At 39.8% G+C, this 26,083-nt stretch overlaps 1 protein-coding gene across 1 annotated transcript in view; it reads left to right on the forward strand.

Annotated features, from left to right (window-relative positions):
• Nucleotides 1–26,083, forward strand: part of LOC126284516 (Down syndrome cell adhesion molecule-like protein Dscam2) — a 1,260,408-nt gene that overhangs the window by 1,188,762 nt on the left and 45,563 nt on the right. Inside the window, exons 28-30 of the mRNA XM_049983498.1 lie at nt 10,080–10,256; nt 10,597–10,785; nt 22,462–22,647. Coding sequence (XP_049839455.1) covers nt 10,080–10,256; nt 10,597–10,785; nt 22,462–22,647 — 552 coding nt within the window. The remainder of the gene's footprint in view (nt 1–10,079; nt 10,257–10,596; nt 10,786–22,461; nt 22,648–26,083) is intronic.

Consider the following 26,083-nt stretch of genomic DNA (forward strand, 5'->3'; position numbering starts at 1 on the left):
TAAACCATCGCAGCTCAGTTATCTTCATTGATCTGTGGAACAAAAAAGTTTTCAAGCACATTCAGATGCACGAAACACACAGCAAGTACTCTCCACATCAGTGAAAGTAGCCATTTTAACTGTGTACTATGCTGTCACTCCTGGTGCTGGAAGAGGGTACTGATGCCCTATGCAAATCAAACTTGACCGAGCGAGGTGGCGCAGTGGTTAGACACTGGACTCGCATTCAGGAGGACGACGGTTCAATCCCACGTCCGGCCATCCTGATTTAGGTTTTCTGTGATTTCCCTAAATCACTCCAGGCAAATGCCGGGATGGTTCTTCTGAAAGGGCACGGCCGACTTCCTTCCCTAATCCGATGACTACGCTCTCTGGTCTCCTTCCCCAAACAACCAAACCGAACCAACCAATCAAACTTGAGGTTGTTTGCTGTAAAATCACATGTGTACTGGTCCTGAAAATTATCTCAATAAATTTCTATACCTTTCCAAAATTGTTAAGCCCTTTTTGACTGATCCTATATGTTCATGTAACACTTAACACTTTTCTTTTACCCTGATGTTTGAATAAACTCCAGAGAGTGAGATGGAGTACTGTTGTAGAATAATTATGTATTTAGAGTAAACAAATAATATGAAATAAATGTCATCTACTACAATTTTCTACTGCTACTGCCTATAACTGTTACCCATTAAATAACTTGTTATGTTGTACAAGATGCTACATAGTTTTCAAGAAACAAGTCATTCAAGTGATGAGTGACATAGAAAGCTGTGCAAATAACTTGGTAGGAATACAACAGCTGACCTTTTTAGAATGTATCTTGTCATCGTTGTATATTGAGTACTCAAGTGATTTGCTCTTTCCTTTGTATGTGTGGCATTCCCCATCACTTAGCCTTAGCGTAGCACTGGTGTGCATTCATTTTTTCCATCACCAATTATAGGACATTTATGAGCAATGTGCCCTAACCAATGATGTTAGATAATTTACGTTTTAAGTAGCCCATTCCCCCATCATTGGTGCTTCTGGTCTTATTGGGTTTGGTACGCACACTGATGCAGTTATTAGTCACCAAGCTGGGATAAATATAATGTTACGCAAAAGAAAGTTAGTTAGAAAAACGTACAATGATCGGCCAGAACATTATGACCTAATAGCCCATATGTACACCTTTAGCATGTATAACAGTGGTAACATATCATGGCATGGAAGCAATGAGGACTTGGTAGGTCACTGAGGGAGTTGCCACTACATCTACACACACAGGTCACTTAATTCCTGTAAATTCCAGGGAGAGGCTTGAGAAGCTCTGACACCATATTCAAAAACATCCCACAGGTGTTCGAATCTGGCATGTTGGGGAACCAGCACTTTAATTGGAATTCACAACTGTGTTCCTCAAACCACTCCATCACACTCTTGGTATTGTGAGATGGTGCAATATCTTGTTAAGAAGTACCACTGCCATCAAAAAACATGACCGTCATAAAGGGGTGAATGTGGTCTGCAACCACTGTACGATACTCCTTGGCCATCATAGTGCCTTGCACGAGTACCACTGGACTCATGAAAGCCCACATGAATGTTCCCCAGGGCATAATGGAGCCGTCACCACCTTTTCTCGATCCCGCAGTACAGGTACCAAGGAACAGTTCCCCTGGAAGAATATGAATTCATGCCCTCCCATTGGCATGATACAGAAGGTATCAGGATTCATCAGATCATTCAGTGCTCAGCCAATGTGCCAGAATCCAGTGCCAATGGACATGTGCTGTTTTTAGTTGTGGTCACCAGTGTCGTGGTGTTAATGTTGTCACATGCATGGATCGTTGACTGTGGGGACCCATCATTCATACTGTTCGATGCACTGTGTGTTTAGACACACTTGTACCTTGCCCAGCGTTAAAGTCTGATGTTAGTTCCAACACAGTTCACTGCCTTTACTGCTTTATAAGTCTGCCCAGCTTACGACGTCCGACAATTGTAATGATGTGTGACTGGCCAACCCCATGACATCTGGATGTGGTTTCACCTCAGTAGTTTTGTCATGTGTTGAAAACATTAACCACAGCACTCCTCAAATACCCGACAAGTCATGCAGTTTCTGAAGTGCCTGTATCAAGTTTGTGGATCATCACAGTCTGCCCTGCATTGAATTCAGATTGATGGCTTGCCTTCCACATTTTACACACGGGCAGAATGCTCACTGATATGGTATTACATGCACTGACCATTTGTCTGACTAGCAGTCATTCTCTGTGAGGTGATGCTGCTATTGCTTGGATGGTGGTCATAATGTTCTGGGTGATCAGTATATTTGTCTAAACAAATAAATTTAATAAGTTAATGAAAATGAAATACGGGAAGCTAAATTTTATATAACTGGTAAAAAATTCCTAACATTAAGAGTTGGGGTGTCAGAACCACCTAAAGGAAGCAAAGAACTGAAGAGTACCTCCAAAGCTGTAGTAACCAAATAATACACAAAACTGATCCAAGTAACACAAGTATGGCTTTATTTATAAACCTCTGAACAGTAACAGAAATAAGGCCTCATGGATCCACACATTACGAGCCGCAACTGGTGTGAATGGTACAACTGAATGGACACAGAGAGAGTCAGTCAGCACTGCTCCGTACATATATATGCACTTGTCACCAGCAGACAGTGTGGCAGAGATTGCGTCACATGCTCGCCTCCCACAGGTGGCCTCCAGCAGATAGCTCATACTGATACAGGTGGCACCCAGTTAAAGCACTCGCACGTGGTGTCATCACACTCAATGCACTCATACTCACTCACACTAGTAGCAGGATACAGCACACCTCTGCCTCGTGCACAGTGGGTACCATGCCAACAAGAGTCACATCCATTGACTCTGGAGTGGCAGCAGAGGGTGCTGACAGAGGGAGCAGGACGATGTGCAAGGCAGGCAGGGGATTATAGGACTAGAACGCGCAGGAGCACAGGCACTCCTGAGGGCCGTGGTCCCCTGCATCACCAATTGACAGCACTGGAGAGGAGGGTGCCATCACCATCTCTGTGTCATTATCAGCTGGCAGTCCACCCCTGGTAGCTGAGTGGCCAGCATGACAAAATGTCAATCATAAGGGCCTGGGTTCGATTACTAGCTGGGTTGGAAATTTTCCCCACTCAGGGACTGGGTGTTGTGTTGTCCTAATCATCATCATTTCGTCCCCATCAACGTGCAAGATGCCAAAGTGGTGTCAAATCGAAAGACTTGCATCCAGCAAATGGTGTACCCGACTGGAGGCTCCAGTCACACGACATTTACATTTATCAGCTGGCAGGTCCTAGTGCAGAGGAGATGGGGCTGGACCCAATGACCTAGTAGATAGTGTCGGAAGTTACATGCGGCTTTTCGCAGATGATGCTGTAGTACACAGAGACGTTGCAGCATTAGAAAATTGTAGCGAAATGCAGGAAGATCTGTAGCGGATAGGCACTTGGTGCAGAGAGTGGCAACTGATCCTTAACATAGACAAATGTTATGTATTCTGAATACATAGAAAGAAGGATCCTTTATTGTATGATTACACGATAGAAGAACAAACACTGGTAACAGTTACTTCTGCAAAATATCTGGGAGTATGCGTACAGCACAATTTGAAGTGGAATGATCATATAAAAATAATTGTTGCTAAGGTGGGTTCCAGGTTGAGATTTATTGGGAGAGTCCTTAGAAAATGTAGTCCGCCAACAAAGGAGGTGGCTTACAAAATACTTGTTTGACCTATACTTGAGTATTGCTCATCAGTGTGGGATCCGTACCAGGTCGGGTTGACAGAGGAGATAGAGAAGTTCCAAAGAAGAGGTGGCGCATTTCATCACAGGGTTATTTGGTAAGTGTGATAGCATTATGGAGATCTTTAGCAAACTCAAGTGGCAGACTCTGCAAGAAAGGCGCTCTGCATCGCGGTGTAGCTTGCTGTCCATGTTTCGAGAGGGTGTGTTTCTGGTTGAGGTATAGAATATATTGCTTCCCCCTACTTACACCTCCCGAGTAGATCACGAATGTAAAATTAGAGAGATTCGAGCTCGCACAGAAGTTTTCAGGCAGTCGTTCTTCCCGGGAACCATACACGACTGGATCAGGAAATGGAGGTAATGTCAGTGGCAAGTAAAGTGCCCTCTGCCACAAACACACCGTTGGTTGCCGTGCGGAGTATAAATGTACATGTATATGTAGATGAGGATGGCTGAGGCGATGGGGCCAGTAGAGGTGGCCCAACTGGAACAACAGGCTATGGCAATGGACCTGAGGCTGGATACTGACCAGAGCCTGGTGCCAGATAGCTGGAATCCCAGGGTGAAGTACATGAAGGAGCAGCCAATGGGATGGGGGTAGAAAACGACAGGCTCGATGTTGAGGGCAGCAGGGCGTACTGCTGTGACAGGGGTCGCACCATAACACAGTGGGAGTGGCTGCTCTAGGAGATGGTTCTTTTGTGGACAACACCAAAACACAGTCAAAAACAGAGAGGCAAAATTGTAAGGAAAAATGGTCTTGCAAGGGATCCGAAGCTTGTCCCAGCAATCTAAATGGCCAGCCCTGTTGAACAAACTGAACCACCTGTCGGAGAACTGGGTCGGTGGCAACAGCAGCTGCTATGCACCAGCTCATTGGGAAACAATTGACCGCAGTCTGTGTTTCAGTATCAAGATGGAAGCAAAGCTATTCTTCATGATCAGTCAGGATCATGATCCACAGGAAGACGGGACAAGGCATCCTCACTGGCATTTTTAGAAGTAGGTCAAAAATGGATTTTATAGCTCTAGAGAGACAAGAACAGCACCCAATGTTGTAGGTGATATGCTGCATTGTTAGGCAACGAGATGTGAGGGCTGAACAAGGAAACCAAGGGTTTATGGGCAGTAATAAGATGAAACTTGTGGCCATAAAAAAAATAGCATGAAATTTCCAGGGAGCATAGACTATGGCAAGAGCCTCTTCTGCCACCTGAGAGTAATTCCTCTGGGCCAGAGTGAGAGATTTAGACGTGAAAGCAACAAGCTTGTTCTCAGCTGTCGGCATATCATTACATGTAAACTGCACCGAGGCCATACTGTTAGGCATCAGTCACCAAAACCATGTGCTGGTCCAGAGATAATGTAACTAAACAAGGAACTAAGTCCACCGCTGGCGCGCTGCCAAGGTTACGTAAGATGTTCGGCGGGTTGCGTCAGCCGCCTTAGTAGGCGTAACATGCTGTTGCAACCTTGAGCCCCCCAGTTCTAGATGTACCCTTGTCCGGTTCTCAGCTACACTACAGATCAGTTTGAAAATAAAAACTTTATTCGTGAAAATATACAGTACAATCACCAACGAACTTTACATATTCACATACACCTTTACCTTTTACCCAAATGAATACAGACTCATTTACTGATATTTTCCTCCTGTTACGAGTATACAAAGACAAAGAAGAAGGCGACATATATGCTGATTTACCAAAGTCTTTATTAGCAAGTTCGGCCATATGGTATGTGCGAAAAGCAATAATGTCTCTATCGACAAAACTTTCAAGTCCAGGAACGTTTGGTACTCCTTTTAAAAGCATGTTCGCAATCTGGGCTCCAGCAAAAAGTTACATTCTTGCTTAGTGAAAAATGCAGTGGGTGGTCGAATGTGACCACCCCCAGCAATGATTTACGGTAGAAAGCTGTCTTCCCTAGGAAGACCTGAAGCACTTTTGAGGATGAAGGCAAGACATAAACATAACAGCAGAGATGTGGTCCGGCAATGGGTGAACCCCATCCCACGAAACCTTGAACCCCAAATTAACAATACAAGGTTAAAAAAAACTGAGATGTTTTGAGGTTACACTGGAAGGCTGCAGACTGTAAGACAGAAAACAAAATGAGCAAATTCTGCAAGTGATTGGCTGTAAAGGAGCCCATGACAACAGTATTATCAAGCTAATTAATGCAACTCAGGACAGGCATAGTTCAGTGCTCTAAATATGTGTTTGGTGCGGGGTGGGGGGTGGGGGGCGGGGGAGACACAGGAGCGCCAGTCACACCAAAAGGAAGGTGCAAATATTGATAGAGACCTAAAGAAGTTATTTATTTTATTTGTTTATTTATTTCATTAACAGTACAGAGTATCCCTCCACCTTAAAATGTAAGACGGGTCAGATGCTACTAAATATAACAGCAAATATTTATTACTGTTACAGTCATATTGGTATACAGTTGTTAATGCTATTTTAAATACTATAAAGAACATAATATATAAAAATTTCTCTAAGGTTGCACAGAATTTAATGTTTTACAATTGTTAAAGTGGTTCTATATCATTTGTTTCAGCCTAGTTGGGGAGAATATAATTTATAATTCATATAATGCAAAAGTAAAAAAAGAAAAAGTAATACAGTAAGTTTGTTAAAAATAAGTTGCAATATGTATAAGGAAGTGATAAACTACACTTGGATGTGTTATATTGTTTAAGTAGCGTGTTTGTTGGTAATAGCATATTTCTACAAAAAGGAGTATTCAGAACCAGAACTCACTGAGATTCATCATCCATAGGAACCTGCAGATATGCTTCAGAAATATCAACTTTAAAGATTACTGGCCACCCTATATTTTTGTCAATGGCTCCTCCTGATGTGGGAGAGAATACATATCCATAACTGACTGCTCATTGATGGTAGTACTGAAGTCCCCGACGGCTTCTGAATTACAACCAGCGGAGATGATCATTCACTAACCATAACAGGTTACACCCTCCCTAGAAATAGAAATCTTTCCAATTCTGTTTTCATGTAATCTCATGACAAAAATGAGACTGTGCTGTGGATTTCAAAGAAATATGAGCTGAACAGTTTGTATCACACCCTATACCTTCCAAATACATGTCCTAAAACTCATCATACGGTGTTTCAAATTGAGAAGATGAAATCTGGTCGGACATCAGGTGAACTGTGTTGGTGACAGAAAATTCAAATGCTTGAAATGGGTTCATCCCAAACAAGTTCTCAACACTAGTAACAGCACCCACAAGAAATGTGATGGAATGAACCACTGACTTGTCAGCGGCATTTGCCAAAATTGTCCCAACAGCACAATATTCTGTCTGCTACAGCTGACCAGTTATGCGTGACGGTATCAATGGCCACGAGTCTAAACTCACATAGGGTTGAGCCTTCAATAACATCACTGCAGCACCTGTTCTGACCTGTAGACGGAGCACTTGATGAAAAACACTTAACTCAATAAATAACTTGGGAGACATCACAAGCATTGGAGTCACACTATTTGCGTTGGAGTTACACTATTTGCATCCATATCATTAACCTGAGCAATCTTCAGTGCACGACACACAGAGCTGTTGTGGCCTTTCTTCTGGCAAGCATTACAAGCAGACCATCACTTAGGGTACAGAAACTTTTGTACTGGTCATGCTGGACAAAACAGAAAGAACATGATGGAAACAGAGGATGCTGACACAGGTGCTGCCGCAGTCATGACTGCTTGGGCGGGCCTTGGTCTGCTCAATGCTGGGCCCACATGTTTACCACCACCACTGCCATGTCCTCGTACAAGCTCTCTGTCATCCTAGTGGGAACACTTTGTGACACCACTGCCACATTGCCCTAAACTTCAGTCTGGTCACCTGCTGCATGAGAAACTTCTAAAGATTTTGCTATTTGCAAAACTTCTGCCAGTGGGAGGTTTCCACAGAGTAAAGCCCCCTGATGCCCTTCCTTGTCTAGAGCTAAACAGATAATTGTGTCGTGCACCATAGAGTCTGGATAAGATTTAATATGGGCATCAATAATGAACTGAAATGTCTGACTAAGGCTGTGAAGTTCAGCTGCCCAGGCCTTGTATGACTGGTTTGGTCTCTTGTGGCATCAGTAAAATTCAGCTCTCGCTGCTGTGACACACATTCTTTGGCAATGGTAGTTGGACAATGAACTGCACTTGTGATCAAAAGTAAGTGCTGCAGATTTTTGTAAAGGAGCAAGCTGACACAGTAATTGATACATTATAGGTGGACTCTACAAGAGGAATAAGGTTTTGTACAAATTTGAGTCTGTCACACTGAAAGACAAAAAATGCTGTCCGAGTCTTTTTTTTGTAAGTTTCGCAGTCCTCTGCTGAATCGTCATAAGGAGGAAAAGTGGGTGGATGGACCAGTTGAATGGTACCATGTCTGTTAATGGAAGCCAACAAAGTGGTCACTGCCAAAGTAAACTGTTCAGTAAAGGCCAGTAGCACAGTGTTCACAAAGACTAACTTTATGAAACCATGCTTAGGGATTGCACATGCAGAAACTGTTCCAAATTCATCAGCAGTTCTATAGTAACTATGTAATACATGAAACTGATCTGAGTTACACAAATATTTATTTATTCATAAACCTCTGAACAAAAACAGAAATAAGGGTCTTGTGAAGCCACACGTTACGAGACACGGAACAACTGTTGTGAATGTTACAACTGGATGAACATAGAGCGAGTCAGTCACAGCTGCTCAATGCATATATATCTGCGAGTCACTGACAGACAGTGCAGCGGAGACAGCGCTATGTGTATGCCTCCCACGGGCAGCCTCTAGCGGCTGGCCCATGCTTATACAGTTGGCGGCTGATTCAAACACACAAATTTGGTACAACATACTCACACTTGCATACACTAGCAGCAGGATACAGCAGAAACAACCAGAACAGGCTATCATTATCCAAATAGTGGGCAAGTGTTCACTTATGGTCTCCCTTTGATTTGAAAATAACCATTCTAAGTAAATGTGGCTTACTGACACCTATATGCTGCAGGCATTGGACACTGGTGGGTCCTCACATTGGAGAAGTAATTGGTGTCTGAAGCAGGGGCTATATCCAATTTGAAGACATGTTTGCTGCACAGTCTTGCCTTACTGTTTGTAAGGAGTTGCGTTTGAGCTGGGTAGTTACTCAGTATTCCCCAAGTAGATCAAAAGTAACTGTAGTATTCTTGAGAACCCTGATTAAGAACTGAATGTTGATATGCAGCAAGGTCACTAGGACAAGATGCTACATGTGCACACTCTCTTATTAATCGGTCCCCTGAGGTGTTCCCATGTAAAACTAATTTAACATAAATAAAATATTATCAAGTTTAAACTGTCTTTTTGATTCATATCAATAGTCATATGTAAATTATACACCTGTGTATATAGTGTCATCCAATTGTCAAAATTAAAAGCTATATAAAAATGGGAGTAAAAGAAAGTAAAGTAGTACAGCATGATTGGCTGGGAGACCCTGAAGTAAAGTAGTATGGCATGATCAGCTGGGAGACCCCACAGGACAGGTTCAGCCAGCTGAATTGAAAAAGTGCTCTCCAACCTTTGCACCTACAGGCACCTTTCCTTTGTGAAGTGTGAGGTACTGTGTGGTTTAAGTGTAACTGGTAAGTGTAGGTGACTGGGGTGTGTGTTTGTGTTTGTGTTTGTGTGTGTGTGTGTGTGGTGACATGTTTGTGCTGGATCATGATGAGAGAAGGGAAGGGATAAATTCCAGTGCCAGCACATAGCTCACTCCTCTCAAACAGCATCAAGGGGCCACCAAGCTTAGCATCCCCATCTGACAAAAGGATCACCCTCAACAGTGTAGCATGCCCTCACATCGCGAGACACTGTGCATACGTTTGGAAATCGAGGACATTGGCACAAAGACTGATGGTCCTGGACACTTTACACCAAAAAATTTCCTGGCCCCTCTGCCATAAAAACAAAGCGTGTGGCATGGGGAATACACACGATACATTAGAAGATAAAGGCCATTCTCTTTAGAAGTACAATTCACAAGAAGAAAAAAGCATGAGTGACATACCTACTTCTGTGTGTTGCACAATAATATGTTGTTTTGGCTATTAGTGGGCATGGTATTTAGCCTCTCTTCATTAGTATTTGCACATAATAGTGTTGAGATATGTAGAGTTTCCACACTTTTTCTCATTTTCAGAAAACCAGTACATAACTTTCAATGAAGTTCCATATATTTGTGGTATAAATTGTGTAATTATTTTTAGTTCCTCTATCTAGTATTGTTTCTTTTGTCTCTTAGCTCCTGCTCGCATCGCATCTTTTTCTCAAGTTTTACGCCGTGCTTTGAAAACGAGTGTGACCATGTCATGCCTGGCAGTAGGAAATCCAACACCTAGTGTGCGGTGGCTTCACAAAAAGAGGACCCTTAAATCTGACTCTAGTTTCAAAATATCACAGGGATTACTTCACATAACAAGTACGTTAATATGCTCTAACTGTATCTCAGTAATTTTACTAGTGAGAAAGTAACTATACTTATTATCAAGTTCTTCTTTTTACAAAACTAAGTAAGCCATTTGTCATGTCTCCTATTAGCTGTGATCAAAAACCAGAATATGTGTAATACATACATCATCTTTCTAGTGGCTGTTAACCAGCACCAACTATTAATGTATGCATGAATAACAACAATAGATCAAAGCTTATGAAGGAAATTAGTTATTTGGTAAAGTAATTCCCTAAAAGCATGTTACATCAGAGTGTACTACCCATATATATACATAATCGTTTTAGAAGTGCATGTTTATTTCTGACAGGACTGGAGGAAGTAAATGAAGGAAATTATTCTTGTATAGCAAAAAATCTATTTGGTGATGATCAGATAACATACCAAGTTATTGTGCTAATGCCACCTGATACTCCAGTACTTGAAATTCTTGGTTCAGATCATCACACTATCAAACTACAGTGGACCACTCCTAAGGATGGAGGAACACCAATATTAGGTATGTAGTACACACAATCATAATTCTTATAACTTACATAAATTATGTCTAAGAATTTCATTCTTACATTGCATGTAATTATTTGGAATACCATTTTTTATTTCTTCGGTGACTTTGTGACTATCACCCAGTAAAAACACATTGTTTCTCTTGGTGTTTTTGATGTGGTTACTATATTTTCTGTCCTCTATGGTGTTGGAATGCTATTGGTTTTATTATCAAATTACAATTTTGACTGGCAAGGACCCTAGATTGGTGTAATTTTTATGTGCTCATTCTTCTGTCACACATTTTGATCATTTTGTGATAAAGTTTTTCAATGCAGTATACAAGAATTTGTAAATGTAGGTGATCTAATGTTCAGGCTATTGTGCCTGTCAGCGATCCAACATTTCCTCTGTGTGGTGTGTAGCACTCTATCCTTTTCATAATATTATCATTATTCCATTCTGGATTTTCCATTGTTTGACAACCTAAGATTTGTATTGTGAAGAGCACATATTGCAGTGTTAATTAAAGTTATTCAGGAGTCTGAAAGTTGGTATTTGAGTTCTAAAATTAATAAACTTGGGTGACTGTGAAAGAAATCTTTAATGAGCACTTTTTGAATGTAGTTGAGGAAAAATACTAAAAGAACATTTCCTTAATTCTATAGATCAGATAGGTGTAGCTCCTATAACAGTACAGGAAGTAAGGAAAACAATCACTTCTTTTAGAATCACAGCTCAACAGGTACTGAAACATTTCAGCAGAAATACTAAAACCCTGCTGAAATCAGATGGTAAAGGCAGCCCTGGTTCATATATTCAACAGCTCCCTCAGTCGAGGTATCTTCCTTGCAACAATGAAATGTACCACAGTGAAGTGACTCTTCAAAAAGAAAGTGCCACAGATCTTACAAATTATAATCCTAAGCAGAAAACGTGGCAGCTAATTGATGGAGGAAACTTGTTTCCCAATATGCTACTTAGCATTGGAGGAAAGTCTCACTTTTGGCTCAATTTTCTAAAAACATGGAAAATTAATGTTTGCTAGGATTACCAATCTCTTTTAAAACTTTGATATAAAGAGCACGAAACCACAGAAAACAGTGATCACTACAACTGCAGCCATATTTTCATTTACGGATAAGGTCTGGGAATGCTTTGCCAAGAAGACATTGCCCATTGGCATATTTTGTGTCCTGTCTAAGGCTTTCAACTGTATTGACCACAAGATACTTACAGAGAAAGCCTGCCACTGGGTAATCCCAGGACTGTGTAGTAACTTCCTCAATTACATGTACAGGACAGACAACAGAAAGTAGTGTTTGATGGAAATAGCATGCTGGTAGGAGAGTAGAGTCTGACTGGAGAATGGTACTATATGGTGGTCCACAAGGTTCCTTCCTTTGTCCCCTGCTATTTCTTATATGCATCATTGATCTATCTCTCCCTCCAACAAAGCAGTGAACTTCACGTTGTTTGTAGATGACACATACAATGTGATAGACAATAAAACATTCACTGACTCATTAGAGTTTAATGCCAACCATTGACTTTTAAATGTTCTTAACTGACTCACAGTAAACTATCCAGCAATAAACTCCAACAAAATCTGTTGCATTCAATTCCATTCTGATCACGGGAGCAAACAAAAGATGGTTATTGAACATAAGAGCTAGTGGATAAAGAAGGTATAATGTTGAAATTGTAAGGTGTCCATATAGATAATGGGTTTAACTGGCAACACCACATCCTCCAAACCTTGAAAAGGCTTACTCAGTAACTTTTGCTATCAAGATGATCCCAGATATTGGAGACCTGAATGTCACAAAATCTGACCCATTTTGGTTACTTCCATTCACTGATGTGTTGTGGAATCATCATGTGGGACAAAATCACCACCACTGAAAAATGTCTTCAGAAAAAGATTTTGAGATGTGTCTGGAGTACCTCCAAGAACCTCATGTTGAAATCTTTTTGAGATGACAGGGATATTAACCATTTTATATTATCTCTTTTTGATCATGACATTCATGCTTTACACTCCTTCTCAGTATGAAACAAATCAGATATACCACCATCATAACACGAGAAGGAAATTTGAGAATACATAGTGATGTTAAATACCTGCAGGAAAATAATCAATTAGTTAAAAGTAAACTAAATAAGTTTTTGGTTGAAAAAAGTTTCTATTCTCTAGATGAAATATATAGGAAGAACTATTTCTCAAATCTTACAGTGTTTTTCCATTTTAATATCACTTGCTACTTTAATTAGGCCCTATAAATCACATGTTTTGTGTTGTGAAGCTCATGAAAATGGCTTTTGTGCTTAATAAACCAAATAAGTAATATTTGAAATTTGTATTTATACTGTTAGATTGTTAATTATATGAAGACGATAATAAATTAAATGTCATGACCTGCTCTCCATCCACATGCTATAGCACAATATTGTGCTGTGAAATAATGTATTGAAAGAAAGAAAGAAATGAATAAAATAAAATAAAATTCCTAGCTAAAAAAAAGGATAGTACTCACTAAGAATATTGCTCGAAGCTGTGGTGCGTGCATTGTGGCATAGCAGTTACCAACGTCACTAGCTGGTGTGCTTCAAGTCACCATGTAGGGAAGCAGCCTACTCACACCATATAAAATTCATATGCTTTCCATTGTGTGCCAGCCTAGTCCACTGTAACTAGCTTTGATGTCACGAATGTTGCACAATACCTAAAAAATAAAGTAAATAATCTGAAAAGTTGATAGCATGTCAGGAGTGATGCTAAATTAATAATGTGTTAAGTTTCAGTTTGGCAACTTTAACAGTTTTCAAAATTTGGATGTTTAATGTAAAAATCATTGGCGCAGCAGGAAGGAGCTAGAAGCTTCAAAATTTATATTTGGATTCCTTTTTCATTGTAATTTAATGGAAACAGCATGCTGGATCTCACAAAGTAATATTTTGGTAGAAATTCATGATTTTCTGTTTTTGTGTCCTAAAAGTTCAGAAGCAAGGTAGATTAAGTAAGTGATTAGATAAAGCTAGGGTGTTTAAATTTAGGTAGAATGGAGGTATGCTATAATAACAAAGATGTGATAAGTTTCAAAAAGGTAGCTATAAAACTATAGCTGTAGCATCTGTCCAAAAGGCAAGTTCAGAGCTCGTCTATTGCATGCAGTAGTACTAAAATAATTCTCTTGAAAAAATACCTAACCTAGCCACATTAAAATTTTATTATAGACACTTAGCTGTGTGCTGATTGTACAATTAAATTGAGAGCTTCATTGGCCTTCAGCAAATGAAGCAATTAATTATTTAGTAACTTGAAGTGGTGTTTTGTTAGCCCAGTGGCTAGTCAGTAAGGCAAATGTTGTCGGCTGCACCTTTGGTGATCCGCACCACGGCTATATAAATAAGAGCTTGCGAGCTAGGCCAGGCGCCAGTTCTCTTCTAGATTCGTATAAGCGCGTACTCAGTGTCAGAAGCTGCATCGCGTCTGTGCAGTTGCGAGGAACAGCCTTGGATGCCGTATTTCATAACTCAATTTAACAATGAGTTTGGTTTGGGATAAAGTGTTATTTATGGAACAACTTCAGTGATTTATTCTCAGTTTGTATGTCGTATTTTCACGTGTCGCTTCAGGACAGAGTTTCTATCATTACTAGCATGGCGTTTGATGAGTATTAACATTAAATTTTGGCAAGCATTCACTTTGAACATTTACATCGATAACAATTATTGAACAGTTTCGTTATCTAAGGATAACAGGATCCACGCAATAGACTCTGAACAGCAAGAAAAATGTGGTCCCCTGACTGATTTGCCAGAAACTTACAATATAACTACTTTGTTGGGCTATGAAAGTTAGTTCTTACTTTAATTTCATGATGACTGAAAACTGGGAGTATCTCTTTGCTGCAGTTTGTGTCCACCTGTAAGAATGTCTTGGTTTCTCTATAATTTCAGGATTTGCTTGTCTTGATTAATCAATTATAGTGAAATTATGCAGTTGAAACACTTGATTTATTTAAAATTATTGTTTATTTGCATTACAAATTTGCACATGTTTCATGTCAGAATGTTGACATATCACTGACACTTACAAAACCTGTGATGAAACTGAGCCTCCTCCGCTGCTGACACCATTCCTTATATTCCTGTCAGTAATGAAAATATGAATATATACAGAGTGTAATACAGAAATTTAGATGTTTCAATTAAAAGTTACAAAGTTTTCCAGAAAAAGTTACAGAATTTGAATTTATACATCATTACAATAGTTTCAGACTAATAAACAAATCAAAATAATATGATTAAAATTGCCAAAGTACTGAAAATATATTTCCACAATAATACAAGATTCATAAAACATTTAATAACTTTATAATTACAGATTCCTTGTTCTCTGTATATTGCTTAATGATAATAACCTTTAGAATTCTCTGCATAAATTTTATAAGTGTTAGTTTTAGTATTTGTTTATTTCCATTAAGCATATTTTAGAATATAAACTGTATTTCATGACAATTCCAACATAATTCATCATAACTGTACACAGCACACCATTTTTTCATCAGTTTAGTCAATAAACAACATTACAGCATATGCTCATTAAGATTTCTGATGTGAATCTATGCTACATTGCACATTGACTGTCTGTTTAAAAATGCCACACATGGCATCATTTGGCTTCTGAATCACCATCCAAGGGGTGGCCCACTGACTAGATGAAATAGGAGAAACAATGCTGAGTTCTTGCCAATGCTGCAGCTTGCCTTTGACAATGTCATACATGGTGAAGAGAATTGGCACAGGGGCTACAAAATTTAGGAATTGCTTAAGGGAACATGATCCTCAAAAAATGTATTCTCAAACAGTTTGCTGTACAACCGTAGTGAAAGTCCAAATCTTGAAAGGGAACCAATTGATACTCTAAATGGACTTAATTACTAGCAATTAACAAACTTCCAGCATGCTGAAATAGCTGTGGGTCGGCAACTTTTGTTAATCAGTACCGTGAAAAACCAGTCCAAAGTTGCAAATTTCACTTTTTTTTATTCACTTGAGGATTAGCTTTGGCCTGAGACCCATCATAACCTAGTAAAGAATGGTATTTCCAAAAACGCAAGAACATGTCAGAAATGTGCAAATGAACTGTTACTGCACAGACAGTTATATGTATGCACTGTAACTGATCATTTGCAAATTGTTGACATGGTTTTTGCTTTTCTGGAACTATCAATATTTAACTGTTTTACAATGATTTGAAAATGTGTCCTATCCCAAAACTACTCATCAGCTAAATAAAAAAAAGTTAAATTTGTGACTTTGAACTGGTTTTTCATTGCACTGTCAAACAATTAAATTGCTATTCCATATCTTTATAACATGCTGCGATTGAGAATTGCTCCCCACCACCCCCCACCCCCACCCCCCTCCGCCACAATAGACATGCACATAAAAGCTTACACTGTTTATTATAAAATACAAGCTGACATAGTGACTGTTGCAATCCAAGGCTGCCCTAAAGCCTGTACGCATCTAAATTAATTAGGCTATCATTGCTCCTGTATCCACCTGAAACTTAACTGGTCACTCATTTACTACCAACATTAGCAGAATACTCTGGGGTGATGGTTGTTAGGTGTTGGAGTCAGCCTCCGAGCCCAGGGGAACCCTGGGGCCACTGCTGACTGGCCTTTTGAGTGAGTTACAACCTTTTAAGTGAGTTAGAGTTGAAAGTTTTACATTGAGCTGACAATTTGGATGGCAAAATACTTCTCATTTACAGGTATATATTATTAATTACAAAGGTCACAGTAAGTTTTATGTTTTCATAGTGAAATACAAGATGTTCAATTTAACAACAGTTGAGTTACTTTTTTCTTTACTTATGGCCTTAATAAAAAGAGTTCCTACCATATATTGAGAGATGAAATTAATTAGATGCCAATTCAAATAGGTGTCATCACCCCACATTTAAAACTAACAGCTAATATCACTGTCCTCATCTCATAGCTCATACCATCTAGTACACACGCAAGACAGACAGAAATGTACCAAAATTTACCAAAATTCTTCACACAGGCTGAGATTTATTTGCATTTATCTCTCCAACTAATTCCTACACAAAGCTCAAATTTTCACATACTGTCCGTAAATGCATCTGCTTTCACGGTAATATAAATGAAATGCAAAATAATACTACCTTCTTCATTTTACATATAACTTTTTCAGACATATTCAGCATGATCTGCACGTCCAACAGCAAGACAACGACTGCCTCAATGCTGTTGCTCACAGCGTATATACTGCTACACAGAAAAGACTGCACTCTGATTGGTTGATCACATAAACAACCAATCAGATCAGTCTTTCAAGATCATATTCATGCCTAAACTCCAGTCAAGATTCACAGATGCATTTACATAATTTTATGCTGCAGACATTAATAAAATGTTCCACCAAACCAAACAAAATGAAAACTAATCCTGAAATAACTTTAGAAAATCATTACTCTACAAATAACTACTCTGGCTGCCTTATTCTAAAAACATGCACACTTGGACATACGTCATCAGCTAGGAAGTACAGCTTTCATTGCAACAGCTTGTTGCACACTTTCCCATGACCAAGTTACATAACATTTAACAGGAGATAATATTGAATCTTTTCGTATGTCCCGCATACACACTCTCATTCACTCTCATTTATTTACACAACAAAACAAATAATTATTAAATGAATATTAATTCTTACTGAATTCTCTATTACAAAAACGAAAAATAGTGAATGTTAATTAAGTACAAAAATTCAATTTTGTAAACTTCGATAATGATTCCAAGTGACAGCAAAGGACAAACTGTTATGCATCTGAACTGACTTTAATCTTACTAGTGTCTATTTTTGGTAATTTTCTCTAACTCTGAAAGGATCCCAGCAAGAAAGTTGAGATTTTGCAAATAACTTTTTTGTATATAACAAAAGGCTAAATATAAAGTTTTTTTTCAAAATTGAATAAGATTTAGTATAGTTTATTTAGATTCTTAAGGGTTTGAATATTTTGTCGCTGGAACTGACACAACTAGTGCTTCCCACAGTCATGCTAGCAGCAGGTGCGAATGAGTCACACCAAAATACAGGCAGCTGTCACTGCCACCAACTCCAAAGCTACGAGCCTGTACTGCAAGATAGCTTGCTGCAATAAAATGCCATAGTGGTTTGACTTGCGACTTTACAGAATGGATGCAAAGCGCTGCTGCTTTTTATGTGTCAAGGAAAGCACACAAAAAGGCAAAAAAAGTGCTATTACAAAATAAAGATGGCCTGCTCAGAATGAACTACTACCTGGAGGGAAAATTTTGGTTAACATTTCTCTTGTTGTTGTTGTTGTTGTTGTTGTTGCGGTCTTCAGCCCAGAGACTGGTTTGATACAGCTCTCCATGCTACTCTATCCTGTGCAAGATTCTTCATCTCCCAGTACCTACTGCAACCTACATCCTTCTGAATTTGCTTAATGTATTCATCTCTTGGTATCCCTCTATGATTTTTAACCTCCGTGCTGCCCTCCAATACTAAATTGGTGATCCCTTTATGCCTCAGAACATGTCCTACCAACTAATCCCTTCTCCTATTTAAGTTGTGCCACAAATTTCTCTTCTCGCCAATTCTATTCAATACCTCCTCATTATCTACCCATCTAATCTTCAAGCATTCTTCTGTAGCACCACATTTTGAAAGCTTCTATTCTCTTCTTGTCCAAACTATTTATCGTCCACGTTTCACTTCCATACATGGCCACACTCCATACAAATACTATCACGACTGTCTTCCTGACACTTAAATCTATACTCAATGTTAACAAATTTCTCTTCTTCAGAAACGCTTTCCTTTCCATAGTCAGTCTACATTTTGTACCCTCTCTACTTAAACCATCATCAGTTATTTTGCTCCCCAAATAGCAAAACTCATTTACTACTTTAAGTGTCTCATTACCTAATCTAATTCCCTCAGCATCACCCATCTTAATTCAACTACATTCCAAAATCTTCGTTTTGCTTTTGTCGATGTTCATCTTATATCCTTTCAAGACACTGTCCATTCTGTTCTACTGCTCTTCCAAGTCGTTTGCTGTCTCCAACAGAGTTACAATGTCATCGGTGAACTCAAAGTTTCTATTTCTTTTCCATGGATGTTAATTCCTACTCTGAATCTTTCTTTTGTTTCCTTTACTGCTTGCTCAATATACAGATTGAATAACATCGGGGATAGGCTACAACCCTGTCTCACTCCCTTCCCAACCACTGCTTCCCTTTCATGCCCCTTGATTCTTATAATTGCCATCTGGCTTCTGCACAAATTGTAAATAGCCTTTTGCTTCCTGTATTTGACCCCTGCCAACCTCAGAATTTGAAAGATAGTATTCCAGTCAACATTGTCAGAAGCTTTTTCCAAGTCTACAAATGATAGAAACATAGGTTTGCCTTTCCTTAATCTATTTTCTAAGATAAGTTGTAGAGTCATTATTGCCTCATGTGTTCCAACATTTCCACAGAATCCAAACTGATCTTCCATGAGGTCGGCTTCTACCAATTTTTCCATTTGTCAGTAAAGAATTAGTGTTAGTATTTTGCAGCTGTGACTTAATAAACTGATAGTTCGGTAATTTTCACATCTGTCAATCTCTGTTTTCTTTGGGATTGGAATTATTATATTCTTCTTGAAGTCTGAGGGTATTTCACGTGTCTCATACATCCTGCTCACCAGATGCTAGAGTTTTGTCAGGGCTGGCTCTCCCAAGGCTATCAGTAGTTCTAATGGAATGTTGTCTACTCGTGGGGCCTTGTTTCAACTTAAGTCTTTGAGTGCTCTGTCAAACTCTTCATGCAGTATCATATCTCCTATTTCATCTTCATCTACACTCTCTTCTATTTCTATAATATTGTCCTCAAGAACATCGCCCTTGTATAGACCCTCTATATACTCCTTCCACCTTTCTGCTTTCCCTCCTTTGCTTAGAACTGGGTTTCCATCTGAGCTCTTGGTATTCATACAAGTGATTCTCTTTTCTCCAAAGGTCTCTTTAATTTTCCTGTAGGCAGTATCTATCTTACCCCTAGTGAGATAAGCCTCTACATCCTTAAATTTGTCCTCTAGCCATCCCTGCTTAACCATTTTGCACTTTCTGTCGATCTCAGTTTTTAGACGTTTGTATTCCTTTTTGCCTGCTTCATTTACTGCATTTTTATATTTCCTCCTTTCATCAATTAAATTCAATATATCTTCTGTTACTCAAGGATTTCTACTAGCCCTCGTCTTTTCACCTACTTGATCCTCTGCTGCCTTCACCATTTCGTCCGTCAGAGCAACCCATTCTTCTTCTACTGTATTTCTTTCTCCCATTCCTGTCAGTTGTTCCCTAATGCTCTCACTGAAACTCTCTACAGCTCTCTTTCAGAAGTACTGAAGAAAGTTTTAGGCAACCATATGCTGAGACCTATCATGATATTGTACAAGATCTACTGAGATCATTAGCATTTTATAGGATGGAGGATTTCACTTCAATTCTTGAATGGCCATTTTGACTTCTTGTTGGATAATGTTAGTGCCATTAGTGATGGGAATAGACAATGGTTCCACCAGTAAATTTCTCAAATGGATAAGTGTTTAAGTGATTATTCCTTTCCCTTTATGTGATTTTGTTAATGTAATGGTGAACCATGTTTTATGCACAACAAAATACTTTGTGCCCCCAAAGTATCTCCACTGCAGCAAGCTCCTTATGTCTCATCTAGCAGGGCATATAAAGTTGGCAGCACATTCATGTCGCTGTATAAGCCAGGGGATGAGATTCACTGCTAGTGGCTGCAGTTATGTCAGAAGTTGGGATTCAACATTATTACAATTAAAACAGTGAAATTTAGTAATTTCAATTCAACACACTGCTCTCACCTAAATCACAGTAGGTGCTGGAAATTTTTACCTCTTTCTTGAAGGCATAGTTCAACACATTTACATTTATTTGCAAACACCTTTACCAGTGTTCCATGTGTTACTGTATGCAGATAATCAGTTGTTAGTCTTCAGTTCATCTATTGTCTTTGGGTTATTTTTATACACAAATGTTTTAGCAGTATACCAAAGGAAATAGTCTGGCAGAGACAGATCCGATGATCACAGGGGACAGAGACCTTTCATAATTACTCTGTCTCCAAAGATTTTATGGAAAAGTTGGAGGGTCTGATACGCCATATGAGCAGTAGTTTTGTCTTGTTAAAAATAAATGAGTGATGTCATTCTCATTCAGCAGAGCAATAAATGGATAAATTATCTGGAAACAGTAGACATGCTAAGTGACAGTAGTACAAAAAAGATAGGCTCTACAATCCATGCTTGCGTTGTGGCAACCCATACTCCAATTTTATGTGCATGCAATGGCATTTCTCTTAATGCATGTGGATTTTCCGATGACCAAATTCGTGAGTTTTGGGAATTAATGTAGCCAGATAGGTAAAACCAAGCGTCATCAGTAAAAAAGGTTTGATCTAAAACACCTGCTCTATGCTGGTTAACAAATCACTGAAACCATTCACAATACACTATTCGTTTTGTATGGTCTGTACAATGTAATTGTTGCACAGCAGCTTCTACAGTTACATCCACAATTCTTTGGTTATAGCTTTATATGCTGTCATACAAGAGACTTTAGCCTCTTGCAATAATCTTCTCACTCATTTTGTTGGACACCACAACATGATGTCCAAAATGTCATTAAGCTTCTGTTGTGTTAAACTTGTGGGCCTACTAGTTCATGGTGCATCATGAACTGAAACTGTCGTCTGGAATTTGCGAATTAAATCATGCACGGTGTCACATCATTGACACCTTGAAGCAGGAAAACACAATCTAAACTACTGCCTCACATGCTTTCTAAAGTTTCCTTTTGCGTGGAAAATCTCTTCCACTAAAAATGCTCTCTCTGTAATGGTAAGCATTCTCACTACACTCACCTTACACAAGACCTAGCCAATAACACAACTAACAGCTGCAACACACACAGAACTCTACTACCCGTACCCTACCACTGTAGGTCTACGAAACACTTGCAGGTGAGACTGGAATGTCTGCCAACCTTTTGTGCCCCACCACGTGGGAAACATGAAGCTTGCTGCTGCAGAGAGACTTTTCAGATACATGGTATTAAAATTTCATATTGTTTGGCTGATAATTGAAAAAATTGTACTTTTTTTAAGCTGTTAGCAAGTGTCAGTTTTTGCCATTGAAATGTTGAAAACAACTAAACTTCTGAAATTTAAAGTACCATAAAAATGGAAACAGAAAGAGATACAACGCTAAAATTTGGTATGGTTCCTTATCCCCACAAGGAAAACAAATAAGCCTAGTTTCATCCAAATCTGAGATGATGAGTAGGATGACCTTGATGACTTCACATGTAGTGACTTCACGGTGATTCAATTTTAGGAACAACATAAATAGCTGTAACTGTTTACAACTCCCCTTCTCCAGTGGTTCTGTGACAAATTCTAATGTGCAGAGCATAGTTCCTTAGCCACATTGTGTTAAAATATATTTCATCCCTCTCCTGCAAAATCTTTATTGACTTATTTTACTTCTCTTGTAGAAGTACATTTGCTCCCAGTTTAAAAATATAACATTTTCCATTACTGTACAGGTTATATACTGAATTATAAGCGGGACCATGGGAATTGGCAGTATGTTCAGCTGGATGCTGAAAAAAATTCTCACACTCTGGAGACTTTACTCTGTGGGGCCACGTATCATGCATATATTGTAGCGCACAACAGAGTTGGGGACAGCCAGCCAAGTGATACTGTCAGTACAAGTACCAAGGGAACAGGTGAGTAAACAGTTTGTATATCTACAGTTCCAAAATTTTCTCCATTATCTTTGTAAACTTTCATGAGCAGTTGTATTTTAATTATGTGCAAAATACAAGGCAATTTATTTGAGAGTTATAAATAAAAATGTGAGCTTTTGCAAACTGCAGCATAGTGAAGGAATCATCAGGAAACATTTAAATGTTAATTATATGATTAGCAATGGCACAATTAAATGATTTAACTCCATCTCCTCTTCCTCAAAATCACCCTCTCCAAAACTTCCAGGAGTTTCTCACTTCCAGCCTTGCCTCTCAATCTTTCTTGAAAAACCTTAATCCTACTCCCAACATCACCACAGCCGAATCCCAGGCTATCCGTGATCTGAAAGCTGACCGATCCATCATCATTCTTCCGGCTGACAAGGGTTCCACGACTGTGGTACTTGATTGTCGGGAGTATGTGGCTGAGGGACTGCGTCAGCTTTCAGACAACTCCACATACAAAGTTTGCCGAGGTAATCCCATTCCTGATGTCCAGGCGGAGCTTCAAGGAATCCTCAGAACCTTAGGCCCCCTACAAAACCTTTCACCTGACTCCATCAAACTCCTCACCCCACCGATACCTCGCACTCCTACCTTCTACCTACTTCCTAAAATTCACAAACCCAAAAATCCTGGCCGCCCCATTGTAGCTGGTTACCAAGCCCCCACAGAACGTATCTCTGCCTACGTAGATCAACACCTTCAACCCATTACATGCAGTCTCCCATCCTTCATCAAAGACACCAACCACTTTCTCAAACGCCTGGAATCTGTACCCAGTCTGTTAGCCCCGGAAACCATCCTTGTAACCATTGATGCCACTTCCCTATACACAAATATCCCGCACGTCCAGGGCCTCGGTGCAATGGAGCACTTCCTTTCACGCCGATCACCTGCCACCCTACCTAAAACCTCTTTCCTCGTCACCTTAGCCAGCTTCATCCTGACCCACAACTTCTTCACTTTTGAAGGCCAGACATACCAACAATTAAAGGGAACAGCCATGGGTACCAGGATGGCCCCCTCGTATGCCAACCTATTTATGGGTCGCTTAGAGTAAGCCTTCTTGGTTACCCAAGCCTGCCAACCCAAAGTTTGGTACAGATTTATTGATGACATGTTCATGATCTGGACTCACAGTGAAGAACAACTCCAGAATTTCCTCTCCAACCTCAACTCCTTTGGTTCTATCAGATTCACCTGGTCCTACTCCAAATCCCATGCCACTTTCCTAGACATTGACCTCTATCTGTCCAATGGCCAGCTGCACACATCCGTCCACATCAAACCCACCAACAAGCAACAGTACCTCCATTATGACAGCTGCCACCCATTCCATATCAAACGGTCCCTTCCCTACAGCCTAGGCCTTCGTGGCAAACGAATCTGCTCCAGTCCTGAATCCCTCGACCATTACACCAACAACCTGAAAACAGCTTTCGCATCCCGCAACTACCCTCCCAACCTGGTACAGAAGCAGATAACCAGAGCCACTTCCTCATCCCCTCAAACCCAGAACTACTCACAGAAGAACCCCAAAAGTGCCCCACTTGTAACAGAATACTTCCCGGGACTGGATCAGACCTTGAATGTGACTCTCCAGCAGGGATACGACTTCCTAAAATCCTGCCCCGAAATGAGATCCATCTTTCATGAAATCCTCCCCACTCCACCAAGAGTGTCTTTCCACCGTCCACCTAACCTTCGTAACCTCTTGGTTCATCCCTATGAAATCCCCAAACCACCTCCCCTACCCTCTGGCTCCTACCCTTGCAACCGCCCCGGTGTAAAACCTGTCCTATGCACCCTCCCACCACCACCTACTCCAGTCCTGTAACCCGGAAGGTGTACACGATCAAAGGGAGAGCCACGTGTGAAAGCACCCACGTGATTTACCAACTGACCTGCCTGCACTGTGACGCTTTCTATGTGGGAATGACCAGCAACAAACTGTCCATTCGCATGAATGGACACAGGCAGACAGTGTTTGTTGGTAATGAGGATCACCCTGTGGCTAAACATGCCTTGATGCACGGCCAGCACATCTTGGCACAGTGTTACACCGTCCGAGTTATCTGGATACTTCCCACCAACACCAACCTATCCGAACTCCGGAGATGGGAACTCGCCCTTCAGTATATCCTCTCTTCTCGATATCCGCCAGGCCTCAACCTCCGCTAATTTCAAGTTGCCGCCGCTCATACCTCACCTGTCTTTCAACAACTTCTTTGCCTCTGTACTTCCGCCTCGACTGACATCTCTGCCCTTACTCTTTGCCTTTAAATATGTCTGCTTGTGTCTGTGTATGTGCGGATGGATATGTGTGTGTGTGTGTGCGTGAGTGTACACCTGTCCTTTTTTTCCCCTAAGGGAAGTCTTTCCGCTCCCGGGATTGGAATGACTCCTTACCCTCTCCCTTAAAACCCACATCCTTTCATTTTTCCCTCTCCTTCCCTCTTTCCTGACGAAGCAACTGCCAGTTGCGAAAGCTCGTAATTCTGTGTGTGTGTTTGTGTGTTTTGTTCATGTGCCTGTCTGCCGGCGCTTTCCCGCTTGGTAAGTCTTGGAATCTTTGTTTTTAATATATTTTTCCCATGTGGAAGTTTCTTTCTGTTTTATTTACATCTCCATATATTTAGATTTAAATGTTAATTGTAACTACTCACCAGATGAAATTTTCATTAAAGAGTTAAAAAGACTTGATATTTCATTGCATAGTTTAAGGTTATGTTGTGTGTTTCACCAGACACTGTTTTAATTTCAAATGGAGTCACTATTCATACTATTTTCTTTACATGTGCCGAAGTCAGTGAACAAGTCATTGAGAGTTTTGCAAGCGTACACTTGATCACTTCCACCTTCAGTTGTTCTGAAGAATAACAGCTTGTTCAAGTAATAAGTATGAATTGTTTTGTGGGTGTACTAATAGGTGAACAGTACCATAAACAACACTACAAGAAAGAAGTGCCTCAAGAATTAATAAGGGTTAGTGACTTGTCAGCAGAAGAACAATGTCTGGTAAAATTAAGATTTCAGAAGAAATTACTAATATTTGCCATTACTATAAAGACAAATATTTAGACAAATACAACCACATGTGATGCATTTTTGTACTCACAAGAGAAAAACCAAAATGGTTTATATGAAATACTAGTTGAACACCTTTCCAAGAGCAAAAATGTGGATATTAACCAAATTCCTGGACGAGCTGTATGTCCAACTTGTGCATCAAGAATATTTGTAGAAAAACCAGTTAAAGAAGCAGCAAATAGTGTTGAAAATGAGTGTGAATTTCTTCCTGGGCCTTTTGAATTAGTTGAGCACAAACCTTTGCATCAAGCAGAATCCATTCATGAAACTTTCGAAGTATCTCCTTTTTGTAAAATAACAAAGCTTAACACAGAACAGTGAC

Source organism: Schistocerca gregaria, chromosome 1 (genome assembly GCF_023897955.1).
Source record: "Schistocerca gregaria isolate iqSchGreg1 chromosome 1, iqSchGreg1.2, whole genome shotgun sequence".
Taxonomy (NCBI): Eukaryota; Metazoa; Arthropoda; class Insecta; order Orthoptera; family Acrididae; genus Schistocerca; species Schistocerca gregaria.